Below are 15,170 nucleotides of genomic sequence, written 5' to 3' on the forward strand. Positions count from 1 at the left end.
GATTTGGGGCTGAGAGTTGCAGATTGTGGATGGATTTGGGACTAGGGATCATGGATATGGGGCTGGAAGGGGTGGACTTGGGGCAGATTTAGGGCTGGAGGGGCTGAATTTGGGGCAGGTTTGGGGCTGGAGGCTGGATTTGGGGCGAAATTTGGGGCTGGAGGGGCTACATTTGGGTCAGATTTGCGACTGGGGGTTGTGGATTTGGGACTGGGGGGCACATTTAGGTTTGAGATTTGTGGCTGGGGGATGTGGATTTGGGGCTGGATGGTGGGGATTTGGAGCAGATTTGGGACTAGGGGTCGCGGATATGGGGCTGGAAGGGGTGGATTTGAGGCAGATTTAGGGCTGGAGGAGGTGGATTTGGGGCTGGAGGCTGGATTTGGGGCACAATTTGGGGCTGGAGGGGCTACACTTGGGTCAGATTTGCGACTGGGGGTTGTGGATTTGGGGCAGGGGGGCACATTTAGGTTTGAGATTTGTGGCTGGGGGATGTGGATTTGGGGACTCGAGAGTGGATTTGGGGCTGGAGGGTGGATTTGGAGCCCTCTTCCCCTCACTCCCCGTGCTGCGGCCCGGGCCCTGTCAGCCGGGCCGGGGCGGGCGGGCAGGCGGGGCAGGGCGGGCGGGCAGGCGGGGCAGGGCGGGCGGGCAGGCGGGGCAGGGCGGGCCGGCAGGCGGGGCAGGGCGGGCCGGCAGGCGTGGGCGGGCAGGCGGGCGGTTCTCCCGGCATGGCGGAGCTGCTGGAGTTCCGTGTGCCCGCGGGGAGGGACCGCACTCTGCTGGTCTGGGGGCTGGAGCCGGAGCCGGGCCTGGAGGTGAGGAGAAGCCTCGGGCTGGGCCTGGGGAGCGGGGCCCGGGACCCCCGCCCGGAGCCGGGGAACGGCGACCGGGATCCCCCGGGCTGGGGAGCCGGGACCTGGATCCCTATGATCCCCCTCTGGAGCTGAGTCCCCAGCCCCCCATCTGTACTGATGGCTTCACCTGTGTGCTAATAACATATTTTTAACCCCCTCCCTTATTTTTGTTTATTATTTTAATGATTTTTTAGTTTGTCTCCGAGGCGTGCTGGGTGCAGCGCAACCCCGAGGGGTTTTGGGGGTGATTTCTGCCCTTGTGCCACAGCCGGTTTTATCATCCACACAACAAAAATACAAAGAGGCCAGGGCAAAGTGGAAGAGAAAAGAAAACCTGGTTTTAATGTTAATGTTTCACTGGAAACTTCGCCCATGCAAAGCGGGATGGCAGAAAGGGAGATGCAGTTTAGGGTGAGGATAATGGCGGGGACAGAAAATCCCACATCTTTGCTCTCCTGGTGATGAGAAACTGGATGATAATGGAGATGAGACATCATCAGGGCCAGGTTGAGCTTATTCCGCTTCATCCAGGGCTTATTTCCATTAAACTGTACTAAAACCTTCCCTCGTTTTCTATGTGATTAGTTCCTGCGAGTAGTCCTCTCTCTGTCGCTCCTTCTCAACCGCTGGAACGCCCGCAGATGTATGAAAATAACCTTGTTTTTCTTTTGTTTTTTCCTCAGCATTCCCTGTTTTTGGCGTTTTCCAAGTTCGGGCCGCTGTACTCGGTGCGGGCACACAAGAACGCGGCCGTGGCCGGGCCTGGCTATTACGCTGTTGTCAAGTTTTATTCCGCCGGAGATGCCGGCAGAGCCCAACGCGCCTGCAACGGGCAGAGGCTGTTCCAGAAATCTCCCCTGAAGGTGAGTGAACAGCCCCAGGGAATCACGTTAAATAATTCTTTATGCTTCCCATGCAAAAAGTTTCCCAATGTGTGGCTGGGTGTTGCCACCATGGGGATATCCACAGTATCACAGTATGTCAGGGGTTGGAAGGGACCTCAGAAGATCATCCAGTGCAATCCCCCCATGGAGCAGGAACACCCAGCTGAGGTTCCACAGGAAGGTGTCCAGGCGGGTTTGAATGTCTGCAGAGAAGGAGACTCCACAACCTCCCTGGGCAGCCTGGGCCAGGCTCTGACACCCTCACCAGGATTCTTCTCAAATTTAAGTGGAACCTCTTGTGTTCCAGCTTGATCCCATTACCCCTTGTCCTCTCATTGTTTGCCACCGAGAAGAGCCTGGCTCTATCCTCATGGCACTCACCTTTTATATACTTATAAACATTAATAAGGTCCCCTCTTAGCCTCCTCTTCTCCAAACTAAAGAGACCCAGCTCCCTCAGCCTTTCCTCACACGAGAGATGCTCCACTCCCTTAATCATCTTTGTTGCCCTGTACCACTTTGTCCCCCACACTGCTGGCTCCCAGGTGGCGTTTAAGCAGGGAAATGGCAGCATCGCTCCTCTGGAGTAATTTTCAGGGCGTAATCCTGGGTAAAAAATACTGAATGTATCTCAGAAGCCTCGCTAACCACAGTTCTTTCCTGAATAGGTTTGTGTTTGCACCAAGCAGAAGGGGTTTCAGCAACAAGTCCTTGCTCTCAACAGCAACAAGTGCCAGGACTTGGCCAACCACTACCTTGGCTTTAACGGCTGGTCCAGCCGCATCATCACGGTGAGGGACGCTTTGTATTCGTCCGTCATCCTTCCCCTCATCCTCTTCTTAATTAGAGTGGTTGTTCGGGTAAGAACTGTCCTCAAATCAGCAAATAATTGGCGGCTACAGGAGCTGCGTTTTGGACCACAAATTGGGGTATTTTGAAAGCGTGGGGAGAGATTTGCTATGGGTGAGGGCGCTGGCTTGGATTCAATTAAAGCGGCACCAGGGCTTGACAGTAATTGTGTGTTGGAAGTGTCTGAGATGACCAAAATTCCCAGAGCATGGGGACTATGAGGTATTTTTAAAATAGGGTCAAAACAGTAAAACTCACTGCTCTACCTCCACTATCTGCTACTGCCTTGGAGTCACAGCTGTGTGGAAAAGGTCTGTGCAATACAGTGCACTTAAGTGGTCATGACATTCTCTCCCTATTGAATCAGAATTAATTGTCTGTGGTCTTCCCGACAGCTGCAGAACGTATCTGGCTTTGATGGTGAGAATGAGGAGCTGGGAGAGACATTGCAGAAGCGATCGGTGAAATACCTGTGTGCCGTGGAGGTGACGCTGCCCAACCATGGCATACACACCAGGGGAGTTGCTCTCAGCGAGGCCGACGTAGAAAATGGTGAAGGTGCATTTTGGATGCAGCTGGAGGTCTCTTGACGCTGGCGAATCTCGTGTTTGCACCGTTTGTGTGTCTGATAAAGGATTTAGCTTGGGGCAAGGATCCGTATGAGGCCTTGTGAGCTGCTGTGCAATGCAGCAAGGGATCCTCAGCGTGCCTCTTCCCTCCCTCCTTCACACCAGTATCGCTTTCCTACCCTCTGTTCTCTCCCTCTCACTTGCAGCATTGTTTATTCCCAACAGCAGCTGTTTTGGGTGCGAACACACCGTGTGATTTTCACGCTGTGTCTGTGGTGCCTGCGGGCTCAGCACTGCCCTGGCACAGCTGCAGATCGTGTGCTGCCCTGGGTTGGCACACAAAGCCCCCGTGAGGTGCTGCCAGCGACTCCAGAACACGAGCAGCGCTCTGATCGGATCCGTCAGGCTGCGGTTGGTTACGTTCTCAAGCGCGATGCAGCTGGTGTGATGAGATCCCACCTGCAGCTCTGGGTCCTCCGCACAGGACACACATGGAGCTGCTAGAGAGGGGCCAGAGGAGCCACAGGAATGAGCCGAGGCTGGAACAGCTCTGCTGGGAGGACAGACTGGGAGAGTTGGGGTGTTCAGATGAGAAGAGAAGCTCCAGGGAGACCTTAGTGCGGCCTTTCCAGAGTTAAAAGGTGCTGGTGAGAAAGATAGGGACAGACTTTTAAGCAGGGCCTGTTGTGATAGGACAAGGGGTGATGGTTTTAAACTAAAGGAGGGAGATTCAGGCTGGCCATGAGGAAGGAATTGTTGTCCCTGAGGGTGGTGAGAGCCTGGCCCAGGTTGGCCAGAGAGGTGGTGGATGAACCATCCCTGGAGACATCCCAGGCCAGGCTGGACGGTGCTCTGAGCAACCTGAGCTGGTGAAGATGTCCCTGCTCATGGCAGGGGTGGTACTGGGGGAGCTTTAATGTACCTTCCATCACAAACGATTCCATGATTCTATATGCAAAGTGTCATCTCAATAACATGCTGCTTGCTGTGCTCAGATCCTCTGGAGTTTCTCACAGCCACAAGAAGAGTTCAGAAAATTGCAGCTGGGAGGGCTTTGTCTAACGCCTTTCAGAAGATATTCCTCGTAGTCTTAGGTAAGGCCTATTTTTGTATTAAATGTTGGGGTAACTATATAACTTCCATTATAATTGAACCTTTTTTGGGATTAATTAAGGCTTGGCGGGCATCGAGCAAAATTAAACCTGTGTCGTGGTGTGTAATGATTAACAGAGTGGCTTCAGCTATGTGAGTGAAAGGAAAATCTGACAGCAGATCAGATATTTTTTTTTTATGATAAATAAGTCATTGAAACTCCAAATTCCACAAGTGTAAATGCTGGCAGGGAGAACTTTTTAACCCTCCTTGTGCAGCTGAACAGGGATCTGGGGACGTTCTGGTTCCAGGGGGAACGTGAGCTGAATCGCAGCACTTTGGAACCAGGACAGGAACATACAAGGACCAGGTGCCCTCACTGTTGCGTCCAGTGTCGCATCTTTGGGGCTATTATCTCCTTTTATCCCATCTGGAGCTTAGGGTTGGTTTATTGTCAGTACACACAGTAGTAATTAACTGTGTTGCTGGTTGGTTGTTCTGTTTCAGAGAATGGGAAAGTGGCCGTGGAGTATAATTCCACACAAGAGGAGCTCACAGACTCCTTAACAGAAGAGGAACTGAAGGGGCTTGTGCAGGTAAAACCAGTGGATATTTAGCTTTGGCACAGGATCTAATGTCACATCGAGAGATCAGAGATCCAGCTTCTAACTGTTACAGCGTCTGACACCCTCCTTTTCTGCAGCAATTCATTACCTCGAGTGAAATCCCAGGAAGTACAGCGTGTTTCACAAAGATGGACCCAATTTGAAATCACTGTATCAAACCACCTGTGAATTAAACTCTTACAGTCCATACAGCAGGTGGAGGGAACATTTATAAAAAGGTTACTAAGACTTGATGACTCATTAAACTGTTTGTAAACTTTTGTGTAGTTGTAACGTGTTTGGTCCATCTTTGAAACACGCTGTATTACGTCTGGGAATTGTACGGCACGCTAAGGTTTTAAAACTACTTTTTTGGGTATCTTTGTGCAGAAATGTATGTGTATTTTAGCACAGGGAAGTGAGCAGTTTGGGTACAGGACTGTTATGGTGCAGCTTGACAAGTGTGACAATGGCCAGGGCTGTTCTTTATAAAATCTGCAAGAGTGAAATCCCAGTAAAGTCAGAGCGGGTTAAAGAAAATGCGTTTTTAAATAAGTTCTTAAATAAATCGAACTTCCTATCTAGAAATGCACCTCACAAACTTAACCTTACCCAGAGGGAATGGTTGTTAAAAGCTTTGGTGAAATCCCTACGGGTAATTGTGCGCTGAACAACAATACACAGGTACAATAGTAAAACTTTGATCATCGTGTTCATTGAAACGAGTTTTGCATCCCAGCTTTTGCACGCAGGAGATGCTGAGCAGAGGATTTTCATCCCAGTTTGAAAGCGCTGCTGCTTACAGGGTTGATCACCCATCTGGTGGTATTCTGAGTGCATGATGCATCAGCGCTGCGCAGCATCCAGCTCCCGGAGGATCTGTGTAAGGAGCCTCATGACACGTTATTCCATGCGATGACACTGAGGCACCTGGTGTCCACGGGCAGATCTTCCTTTCTTACCAAAGAGCAACAGTAAAGTAGGAGTATTTTGGTGTGTGAAGTAATTAATGCCCATCAGATTTATTTTTTTTTTTAGCAGCTGAGAAGTTGGAATTCCTGCTGTTTTGTTCTGTGTGTTTTCCTCTATACAGCCCCTTCTGTCTGACCTATTAGAGAGCAGTGTAGGGGAAAGGGACCTGGGGGTCCTGGGGACAGCAGGGTGACCATGAGCCAGCACTGGGCCCTTGTGGCCAGGAAGCCAATGGTACCTGGGGTGGGTTAGAAGGGGGTGGTCAGTAGGTCAGAGAGGTTCTCCTGCCCCTCTGCTCTGCCCTGGGGAGACCACACCTGGAATATTGTGTCCAGTTGTGGCCCCTCAGCTCCAGAAGGACAGGGAACTGCTGGAGAGAGTCCAGCGCAGCCACCAAGATGCTGAAGGGAGTGGAGCATCTCCCGTGTGAGGAAAGGCTGAGGGAGCTGGGGCTCTGGAGCTGGAGAAGAGGAGACTGAGGGGGGACTCATTCCTGGGGATCAATATGGAAAGGGGCAGTGTCAGGAGGATGGAGCCAGGCTCTTCTGGGTGACAACCAGTGACAGGACAAGGGGCAATGGGTGCAAACTGGAACACAGGAGGTTCCACTTAAATCTGAGAAGAAACTTGTTCCTGGTGAGGGTGTCAGAGCCTGGCCCAGGCTGCCCAGGGAGGTTGTGGAGTCTCCTTCTCTGCAGACATTCAAACCCGCCTGGACACCTTCCTGTGGAACCTCAGCTGGGTGTTCCTGCTCCATGGGGGGATTGCACTGGATGAGCTTTCCAGGTCCTTTCCAACCCCTCACATTCTGGGTTTCTGTGATTCTTTTAAACCTGACCTGGCATGCAATGACCACAAGAGAAGTGAGCAGCAAAGTCAAACAGAAAGCCTGCAGCTTCTCAAACCTCAGTTTCACCATGAGCTTCATCCCTCCCCTCCCCTACCATCCCACTTCCCTTGTGATGCTGCGTGGGAGGTACTTCCATGCTCTCTGTCCACGAGGCACCTTCCAGGCTGACGGGAGGAGGAACAGACAGGAATTCTGTGCTGGGAGGAGAGCTGCTGGGCGTTCTTTTGGTTCATTGCCTTGTGATGTCAGTCACTCTTTCCAAAACAGAAAAGCTCCTGAGTTGGTAAATTCCAGGTCTCTTGTACGCGATAAAAATATCTTGTTTCCAGGTGCAGAGGCAAGAAGCTAAAATATGTTGTAGAGAAAGAAGTTTACTCCTGATTTCTCTTCTCAGGTCAATGAATTGTCCTTGGAACAGTTTGACTTTGAAGAAGAAGAGGTTTTGTCTGATCTCAGTTTTGATGACGAGCTCCCTAGCCGGGAGATGCCACCTAATTAGTTCAGCCCTATCTTCACGTCGTTTCCAAAAGTTCCGCGGTGTTTGATTAGCAATGAAAACCCAACGCTGTGAAATGACATGTGCGTCATATCCAATGTTTTCTTTTTCTCCAAATACGTAGCAACAAAAGGAATGGGCAGTAAACCCGGTGTTACTAAAATTAAGCCCAAAAATGTATGCTGGTTTTGGAGAGGAAGTGTTTTCCTGTCAACTTATCCAGGTCAGCTATATATGGAAGCCAGCTTGGCTGCACCATTATTATTCAGACAGCATAACAGATGCATATAAAACTTATAGAAGAATCAAAGGAATGAGCCATCCCTGCAAGAACCTACAGTTCAGGTTCGCTGTGATGCGGAGGAGAAAACCGGAGACGGCGGATGAGCTGCTTTACCAGCAGGAGTAGCTGTGGTGCTGACTCAAAGTGAGATTTATTTTAAAAGAAATAAGCTTAAGTCTTGTAAGAATGTGTTGTGCCGCATGGGTTCAACATCAGCGACAAGTAGTTGGGATGTCACGATGTAAAGCAAACATTCTTTTTAACAGTTTTATTAAATTAAGTAAGATTTTGTAACTCTTGTGTGGTGAATGAATCTCAGAGGCAGCACAAGCAATGGGAAAGGGCATCGGGCTCCCCAGATCATGGCGGTATGGGGTGGGGGGCAAATGCTTATTTGATAATGAAGCCCTGCTCAGAATTTTTGACCTCCGTCTTTGGAAAAAAAGGTGATTGAAAAATGGGAGAGCTCAAGGAGGAGCCACAGGAATGATTTGAGATTCCTTGTGAAATGAGAGGAACGTGGGCTGTTTAATTTAAGAAAAAAGAGACAAAAGGGGGTGATTTGCTCCAGCAGAAGATGCCTGATGCTGGGTGAGTTTTTTAACTTGGAAGGTGAAAGTGAAACAAGGTCCAGTGGCTGGACACTGAATTTAGAGAAAAGGAAGTGGGAAGCAAGATGCTGCGTTTCACAAGGGGGATGGTGCAGGGAGGGAGCGTCCACCCGTGGGTGCGGTAAACCCTCTACCGCAGTCTCCAGAGCCCCAGCTCCCTCAGCCTTTCCTCACACGGGAGATGCTCCACTCCCTTCAGCATCTTGGTGGCTGCGCTGGACTCTCTCCAGCAGTTCCCTGTCCTTCTGGAGCTGAGGGGCCACAACTGGACACAATATTCCAGGTGTGGTCTCCCCAGGGCAGAGCAGAGGGGCAGGAGAACCTCTCTGACCTACTGACCACCCCCTTCTAACCCACCCCAGGTACCATTGGCTTCCTGGCCACAAGGGCCCAGTGCTGGCTCATGGTCACCCTGCTGTCCCCAGGTCTCTTTCCTCTGCTCTAACAGGTCACCAAAGCCCCAGATCTCGCTCCCCGCTGTGCTGAGGCCTCTGCCGGGGCCTGCAGTTCCCCCGTTGCCCAGCGACCCCCGGCCCTGCTCCGCCATGGGGCCGCCCCGGCCGGGCCGCCCGCTCCTGCTGCTGCTGCTGGTGACCGTCCCCTGCCCGGGGCAGCCCGGGGGACCCTGCCCGCTCCCCTGTCGCTGCCACCAGCGCCTGCTGGACTGCAGCCATGCCGCCCTGGCCCGCGTGCCCCCGGCCACCCGCCGCCAGGCCCTCTTGGTCCTGTGAGTGCTGCCATGTTCCGCCTCAACAGACCCCTCCATCTTCCCCCCTTGGCTTTTTATCCCTGGAAACCCCTCCTAGGACACCCGAGTGGTGAAGCCAGGCTGGCCACACTGTTGTATCTTGTTGCATTTCCACCTCGGCAGCCAAATCTGCAGGGAGATGGGTTCTCCTGTGGGGTGACTGCGTCAGTCATTTCTTTGCAGAGATTTCACTGGCAACTCCATTTCTTCCATTGAAAAACAAGTGTGGAGGGAATACCCGTGGGCTGAGTACTTGTAAGTATCCTTCAGATTTTAAATGTGAGTAGTTCAGTGTTTGCTTGCAACCCTTTTTGTGTGGTTTTTGAGACGGGTATGAAGAGCACGGGTACTCACACAAACCATTTCCACCTGTATTCACAGCTGAGCTGCTCAGCAAGGACGGTCATGAATCCTTGGGGCTTCCTGGGTGGAAAGTGCCCCCATCTGTGTCCCTTCCACCCCCCGGGACCATCCCTGTGCCTATTTAATCAATCAGGCTTCAATTAACTTCAGCAAGTGCCTGCTCCTGCAACAAGTGTAGAATCATTTCAGTTGGAAGAGACCCTCAGGACCATCAAGTCCAACCATAACCCAACTCCAGCACTAATCCATGTCCCTGAGAACCTTGTCTAAACGCCTTTTAAACCCCTTCAGGGATGGTGACTCCACTGCTGCCCTGGGCAGCCTGTTCCAAGTAGTGACGTTCTCTACTCAAAGAGGTGTTTTAGTAAAGCTACCGCGGGATATTTTCCCCTGAAAATCCCTCTTTCCCCTGCTGTACGAGTAAATGTCTGTTTGTCTCACTGCAGAGTCCTCCAGGACAACGATCTGCGGGCGGTGAAGCGGCGTTCGCTGGAGGGTCTGCTCCTGCTGAAGCACCTGTAGGTACCATCCCCTGCCCACCATTTTCAGACTCCTGCTGCTCACCCTCCCCTTTCATGTAAATTTGCTTTATTCCTCCTCATTTTCAGGCTCCAGCCCGAGCAGAGTGTCTTGCTACAGCAATAGCCCCTGGAGGGATGATTCCCATACAGGCACAGCGCAGCTTTCATTTCCCCAATTCACACTGCGAGGAGGAGGCTGCTGCCCTTTCCCACAGATATTAGATGACTTTTAGTCAACTCCAAGCTACCAGTGACCTCCCACACCCTGGGAGATTGGTTCTATTTAGTTGAGGACTGATATTTTCGGAGTTAGAACCACCTAGAACAAGGCAATTGTTGTGGTGGAGGCAGAGCCCCAGATTACTGATCACTCTTGAAATCCTGGCCATGCTGAGGTTGGGAGGTCTCTGCTTCAACCTCCAGCTCCGAGCAGAGCAAACCTTAAAGCTAGCACAGTTATTTTTATGTTTTTAAATTAAAAATCAATGAGGTTGTTCAGAGCCATACCCAGCTGAGTCCTCCCTCTTCCTGGGGGAGAAACAAACGTGCATCTTTGTCCACGCAATGTCACAGGGCCCAAGTGCTTGCTGCAATTTCACAACACTGGAAGGGAGCAGAAGAGCATGAGGGTGTTTTTCTCCTTGTTTTTCACATATTTTGGGGTTTCCTGTGCGGTGCAGGCAAAGGAAGTGTGAAACAAGAACAGCAAAACCTTGCCGTGTTCTCTGTCCTCTCCTTGGCCACTGTCATGGTTTCTTTTCTTATCTTAAAGACTAAGGGGTAGAAATAAATCCCACCGTGGAGGCTCAGAGCTTTAGATTTACCTGAGCCCCTGAGGAGACACAAGTACAGTCATTTCTCAACACAAACCTCAAGTCAAAGGTGAAAATACCACTTGTGTGAAAAAGCTGACGGCCCTGGCTTAGAACTGGCTCGTGAGGGTCACGTTTTGGGTCCCGTTCCTCTGTTATTAGCACAGCCGAAATGAGGACAGCGAGCTGTGTCCCAAAACATATTTGTACATCATTGCAAGTGTCTCAGCTCCATCACCATCTGCATTTGTAGCGTTATTTATTGAACTTGCATTTTTCCTGCAAAAAGGGAGGGTTTGTATTTTCTAGTACTTGAGCTGGCTTGAAAAGAGCCAAGTCCAGCATGGTCTTGGCCTTTCTGTGATGAGCCAGCCCTAAGGCTGCTTTAAGCTGGAGAATGGTGGAAAACAGCGTAGTGGCAGCGCTGGAGCCCGCTGCCCACAGTAGGAACCTCGTGCATCCATCTCCTCTAATTTCAGATGCCTAATAATTGCCCAGGATTCAGCTAATTGGTTGGGCTCTCTTATTTTCCATGGGGAGGAACAAGCACTTCCCATTTACCCCAATGATCTTGGGAACCCATCTGAGAAGGGGATGAATCACTCCCCAGACATATTTCTCTCATTCTTTGCTGCAGAACAAGCCCGGGTGGCTCATTCAGCGAACATTTTGATTTCTAAACCTCAGCCAGGTGAATCCTGTATCAACCGAGTGTCTACAGAACTGTGTGGGAAAGTGCCATTTAGGTTCCACCTCCCTTGTGCCCCTTCCAGGCTTCCACGATCTTAATTTTACATCTTTAATAGAGTCCCTTTAACATAGTATTTTCACCAAACATAGTCCAGGAGGGAGGGATTAGGAGAATAATACCTTTATCATCACACGTGTGCTTACCAACCCATCCTTAAGCTCTCAAACAAGAGGCACCGCTCAGGTTTTTCTGGCTGAATTCACCTATCAAGGGGAAAATCAAGCCCTAAAGTAATTCTGGTGTGATCAGAAAAATCACCGAGATGAAAGCCGGCTCGGTCGGGAGGGTTATCACAGGTTACACACCACTGCAAGCTAATAGCAGATATAAACACGGCGTGAAATCAGAGCCGTGTAACATATATGCTGCCAGTGTCAAAGCAAATGAGCGTAAACACGACAGTGCAAGCGTCATTAACATTTCGTGTTCTAATTTTAACAGGGATCTATCCTGCAACAAAATCCTGGTGATTGAGGAACGTGCTTTTGAGCCACTTCCTTTTTTGCAGCTTATGTGAGTTATTAAAGTTTCTTTCTAGTGCCTTTAGAAGTCTGTTTGCATTTATAACCCCCCCCTTTTATCTTTTAGCCCTAGAAAATGTTCCTGTTATTTTTAGGACAATGACTAAATTTCTCCTGCGAAAAGACCGATCAATGCAGATGGTGGGGTGACCCGCAACAGGATGAGAGATCACGGCGCGGTTGTCCAAACCATAATAGAAGCCGTTTCTTCAAGCCTTGTTGTACCCCAGAGCAGAAATAGATTAAGCACATGTGCACTTCATTTCCTCTCCTTGACAAGTTAAAAAAAAAGAGAGAAAACAGCGGTTTCCTCCCTACTTTACCTTGGATTTGCATATTTCCGACAAATCAATACGGCTTTGCTCCGGCTTCCTGTAGGACAGAGCTGATTCATTTATGCGATTTTTCTTGTTTTTCCCCAGAAACCTGGGTGGGAATCTCATCACGCAGATCCGGAACGGCACTTTCCAGGCATGGCACGGGATGCGGTTCTTACGGAAGCTGTAAGTGCGGCGAGGTCTAAGGGCAGATCGGTCAGAGCGGGGTGATGCAGGTGGGATGTGACGCAGATTTCTAGGCAAAAACTTCATTTTTTATATTTGAATTAAAGGGACTCAAAAGCATCCACAAAAAGGAAACTTTGTTCTTTTGGGGTCTAAGAAAACATGGCTTAATCCGTAGTCAGTTCTATCCAGGGATGAGATCACCGTTTCCATCTGGACCTGAAATAATCACAGAATCCCAGAACGTCAGGGGTTGAAGGGCCCTGGAAAGCTCATCCAGTGCAATCCCCCCATGGAGCAGGAACACCCAGCTGAGGTTCCACAGGAAGGGGTCCAGGCGGGTTTGAATGTCTGCACAGAAGGAGACTCCACAACCTCCCTGGGCAGCCTGGGCCAGGCTCTGACACCCTCACCAGGAACAAGTTTCTTCTCAGATTTAAGTGGAACCTCCTGTGTTCCAGTTTGCACCCATTGCCCCTTGTCCTGTCACTGGTTGTCACCCAGAAGAGCCTGGCTCCATCCTCCTGACACTGCCCCTTTCCATATCGATCCCCAGACATGAGTCCCCCCTCAGTCTCCTCTTCTCCAGCTCCAGAGCCCCAGCTCCCTCAGCCTTTCCTCACACGGGAGATGCTCCACTCCCTTCAGCATCTTGGTGGCTGCGCTGGACTCTCTGCAGCAGTTCCCTGTCCTTCTGGAGCTGAGGGGCCACAACTGGACACAATATTCCAGGGGTGGTCTCCCCAGGGCAGAGCAGAGGGGCAGGAGAACCTCTCTGACCTACTGACCACCCCCTTCTAACCCACCCCAGGTACCATTGACCTTCCTGGCCACAAGGGCCCAGTGCTGGCTCATGGTCACCCTGCTGTCCCCAGGTCCCTTTCCCCTACACTGCTCTCTAGTGTTAATAAGTGTTAAGCCAGGGCATTTTGCCCACCAAGGGTTTATATACATAAGGGAAAGCCGACAGTCTCCCTCTTCTCCTGAAAAGTGCAATACTTCTCACGTTATACACCAAATAAGGTGACAGAATAAATGATAAATGACAATTCCCATAGGACTAGGCCACGGCTTTGCCTGCCTGGATGCAGTAATAGAGTAAAAGTCTATAGACAGTGGAAATGTAAGAAAATACAGAAAATAAGACGCCAACATAACCACAAAGCAGAGGGAAGCAAAGAGAAGGCGTGAGTTGAGGAGGAAAGCGAGAAATGTTGTGTTTTCCCCAAAAAGCACTTCTGGGCTTTTGCTCTTTTTAGCTGGAGATAATCAGGACCTGCTGGGTTTTGTGCACTGGCCCATCAGCAGCTGTTCCTGCCTCCAGCCTTCATCCCAAGCGCTTCCTCACGCCTGTAGAACGCGCCAATGTTTTTATCTTCGGGCTGAAATTTCCGATGTTTGTTCTCCACTTGAAAGGAAATTCATCTGGGGAGGTTTGAGCAAAAATCGTTCAGCCCAATCCACATCTGCTGTCTGTAAAAGCGTGCTGGGTCCTTACCGGCCACAAACCTCTTTACACCATTCATAGAGCAGAGACGAGCCTGGAAAGGGGGATTTCAGCAACATTCCATGTCAGCTCCAACAGGCGCAACTCGATTTGGGCCTCTCTGATGTTCAAAAGGTAGAAATGTGAAACCTGGCCAAGAGGAAAAACCCGCTCACAGAAACACTTTGCAGTGATCTGGTAGGAATTCACTTTGATTTAGCTGTGTTTACACAATTCAAGAACCACTGGGGATTTTTTAATTCTACAGCAAGTGTTTTAACCATCTCCCGTTTCTCCAGTGCCTGTTGCATAGGGCCGGTTGATCTCGGCTTTCCAAACTCATGGGTCTATAGAAAAGAACATGTGAACAGGCCATCCCCATATGTCCTCCCTGTCACCCACTTCCAGTGATGTGGTGTTTTCTTCTATCAGGATCCTCAGCCAAAACCCGCTGTCCATTATTGCTGACACATCGTTCTTCAAGCTGCCTTCAGTCAAATACCTGTAAGTATTGACACTTATTTTACCAGGTTAACATTGATCTTTGTCTCTCGAGTGCCCCGCTGTGCGGAAAGCAGAGATCCAGTAGCAAACCTCACTCTTCTCCCAGCTTTTTTATGCTGGAGACACGAATAACCCAGCAAAGGATGAGCAATTCTGGTGGGTCCCCAGCTGCAAAGCAACCAAGGAAGTGGGACATAAACTTTAAAAAGTCAGAGGCCATCCCGGCTTTTTGCAGAGATCTCCCTGCTTGCAGCCACAGATCCCCTTTGCTTTCCGCTCAGCGTATTTTCTCTTTTCACTGGTATAATCTCTCCTTCCAAGGTCCAAATGGATTCATCCTCTTGTCTCCCATCAAAGATTGGAGCTGCACTCATGGGGGAGCAGGAGGAGGGTTTTGAGCTGGGGAATCCCCTCTGTTTGCATCCATCTCCCACGAGATCTGCAGGATCACCTCCTGATTCAGACCCTGTGGTTAGCAGCAGCAAAGCAGAAAAGCAATGTGGTGTTTAACCGTTTCTGTTGGATTAGGCAGAAGTGAATCTCTCCGCAAACACCACAATCACCTACAAATTTGATGTGGTTTTTCCAATCCTTCCAGAGACCTGGGTGCTACACAAGTGACTGAGCAGACATTGCTCACGCTCCTCCTGACAACAATCCACTTGGAAACACTGTGAGTATACAAGGACTCTGTCCCCTCAGATTGTAATTGCTGAAACAAGGGGTCTGCTGGGGAAATGAATCCACCTGCCATTAAATCAAAATAACCCCAGGAAGCTTAAGGTTTGCTATTTACTTCTGAGAACCTCCCAAACTCACCTGCTGAGAAAACAGAATTCCACCTTTTTGATGACACGTTCCAGGTGTTTCCAAGGGAAGTTTTAAATCAGGGT

General features: G+C 50.1%; 1 protein-coding gene across 5 annotated transcripts; it reads left to right on the plus strand.

The window, feature by feature from the left end:
• The first annotated feature begins 690 nt into the window (after positions 1-690).
• On the plus strand, positions 691-9,697 carry RDM1 (RAD52 motif containing 1). Of its 5 annotated transcripts, XM_071818104.1 has the most exons (8): positions 691-818; positions 1,541-1,720; positions 2,410-2,601; positions 2,986-3,148; positions 4,155-4,253; positions 4,759-4,847; positions 9,000-9,071; positions 9,626-9,697. In XM_071818104.1, exons 1-7 carry the CDS (start codon positions 732-734, stop codon positions 9,030-9,032), a joined length of 843 nt encoding a protein of 280 aa, XP_071674205.1. In that variant the 5' UTR covers positions 691-731; the 3' UTR covers positions 9,033-9,071; positions 9,626-9,697. The 5 variants fall into 5 exon arrangements, 4 of the variants coding, with proteins under 4 accessions (XP_071674205.1, XP_071674203.1, XP_071674204.1 ...); XR_011742201.1 differs by lacking the exons at positions 9,000-9,071; positions 9,626-9,697 and adding an exon at positions 7,073-7,092 and having other exon boundaries at positions 2,986-3,171; XM_071818102.1 differs by lacking the exons at positions 9,000-9,071; positions 9,626-9,697 and adding an exon at positions 7,073-7,751.
• The last annotated feature ends 5,473 nt before the right edge of the window (positions 9,698-15,170 follow it).

The sequence above is a fragment of the Patagioenas fasciata genome, chromosome 22, assembly GCF_037038585.1.
Source record: "Patagioenas fasciata isolate bPatFas1 chromosome 22, bPatFas1.hap1, whole genome shotgun sequence".
NCBI classification, from domain to species: Eukaryota; Metazoa; Chordata; class Aves; order Columbiformes; family Columbidae; genus Patagioenas; species Patagioenas fasciata.

What these genes read in the sequence shown, in the direction of transcription:
- RDM1 (XM_071818102.1), top strand. Translation starts at nt 732, where the DNA reads ATGGCGGAGCTGCTGGAGTTCCGTGTGCCCGCGGGGAGGGACCGCACT. An exon ending in TAATTAGAGTGGTTGTTCGG is followed by an intron (nt 2,602 to 2,985) that starts GTAAGAACTGTC and finishes TCTTCCCGACAG; the next exon opens with CTGCAGAACGTATCTGGCTT. An exon ending in CGACGTAGAAAATGGTGAAG is followed by an intron (nt 3,149 to 4,154) that starts GTGCATTTTGGA and finishes TGCTGTGCTCAG; the next exon opens with ATCCTCTGGAGTTTCTCACA.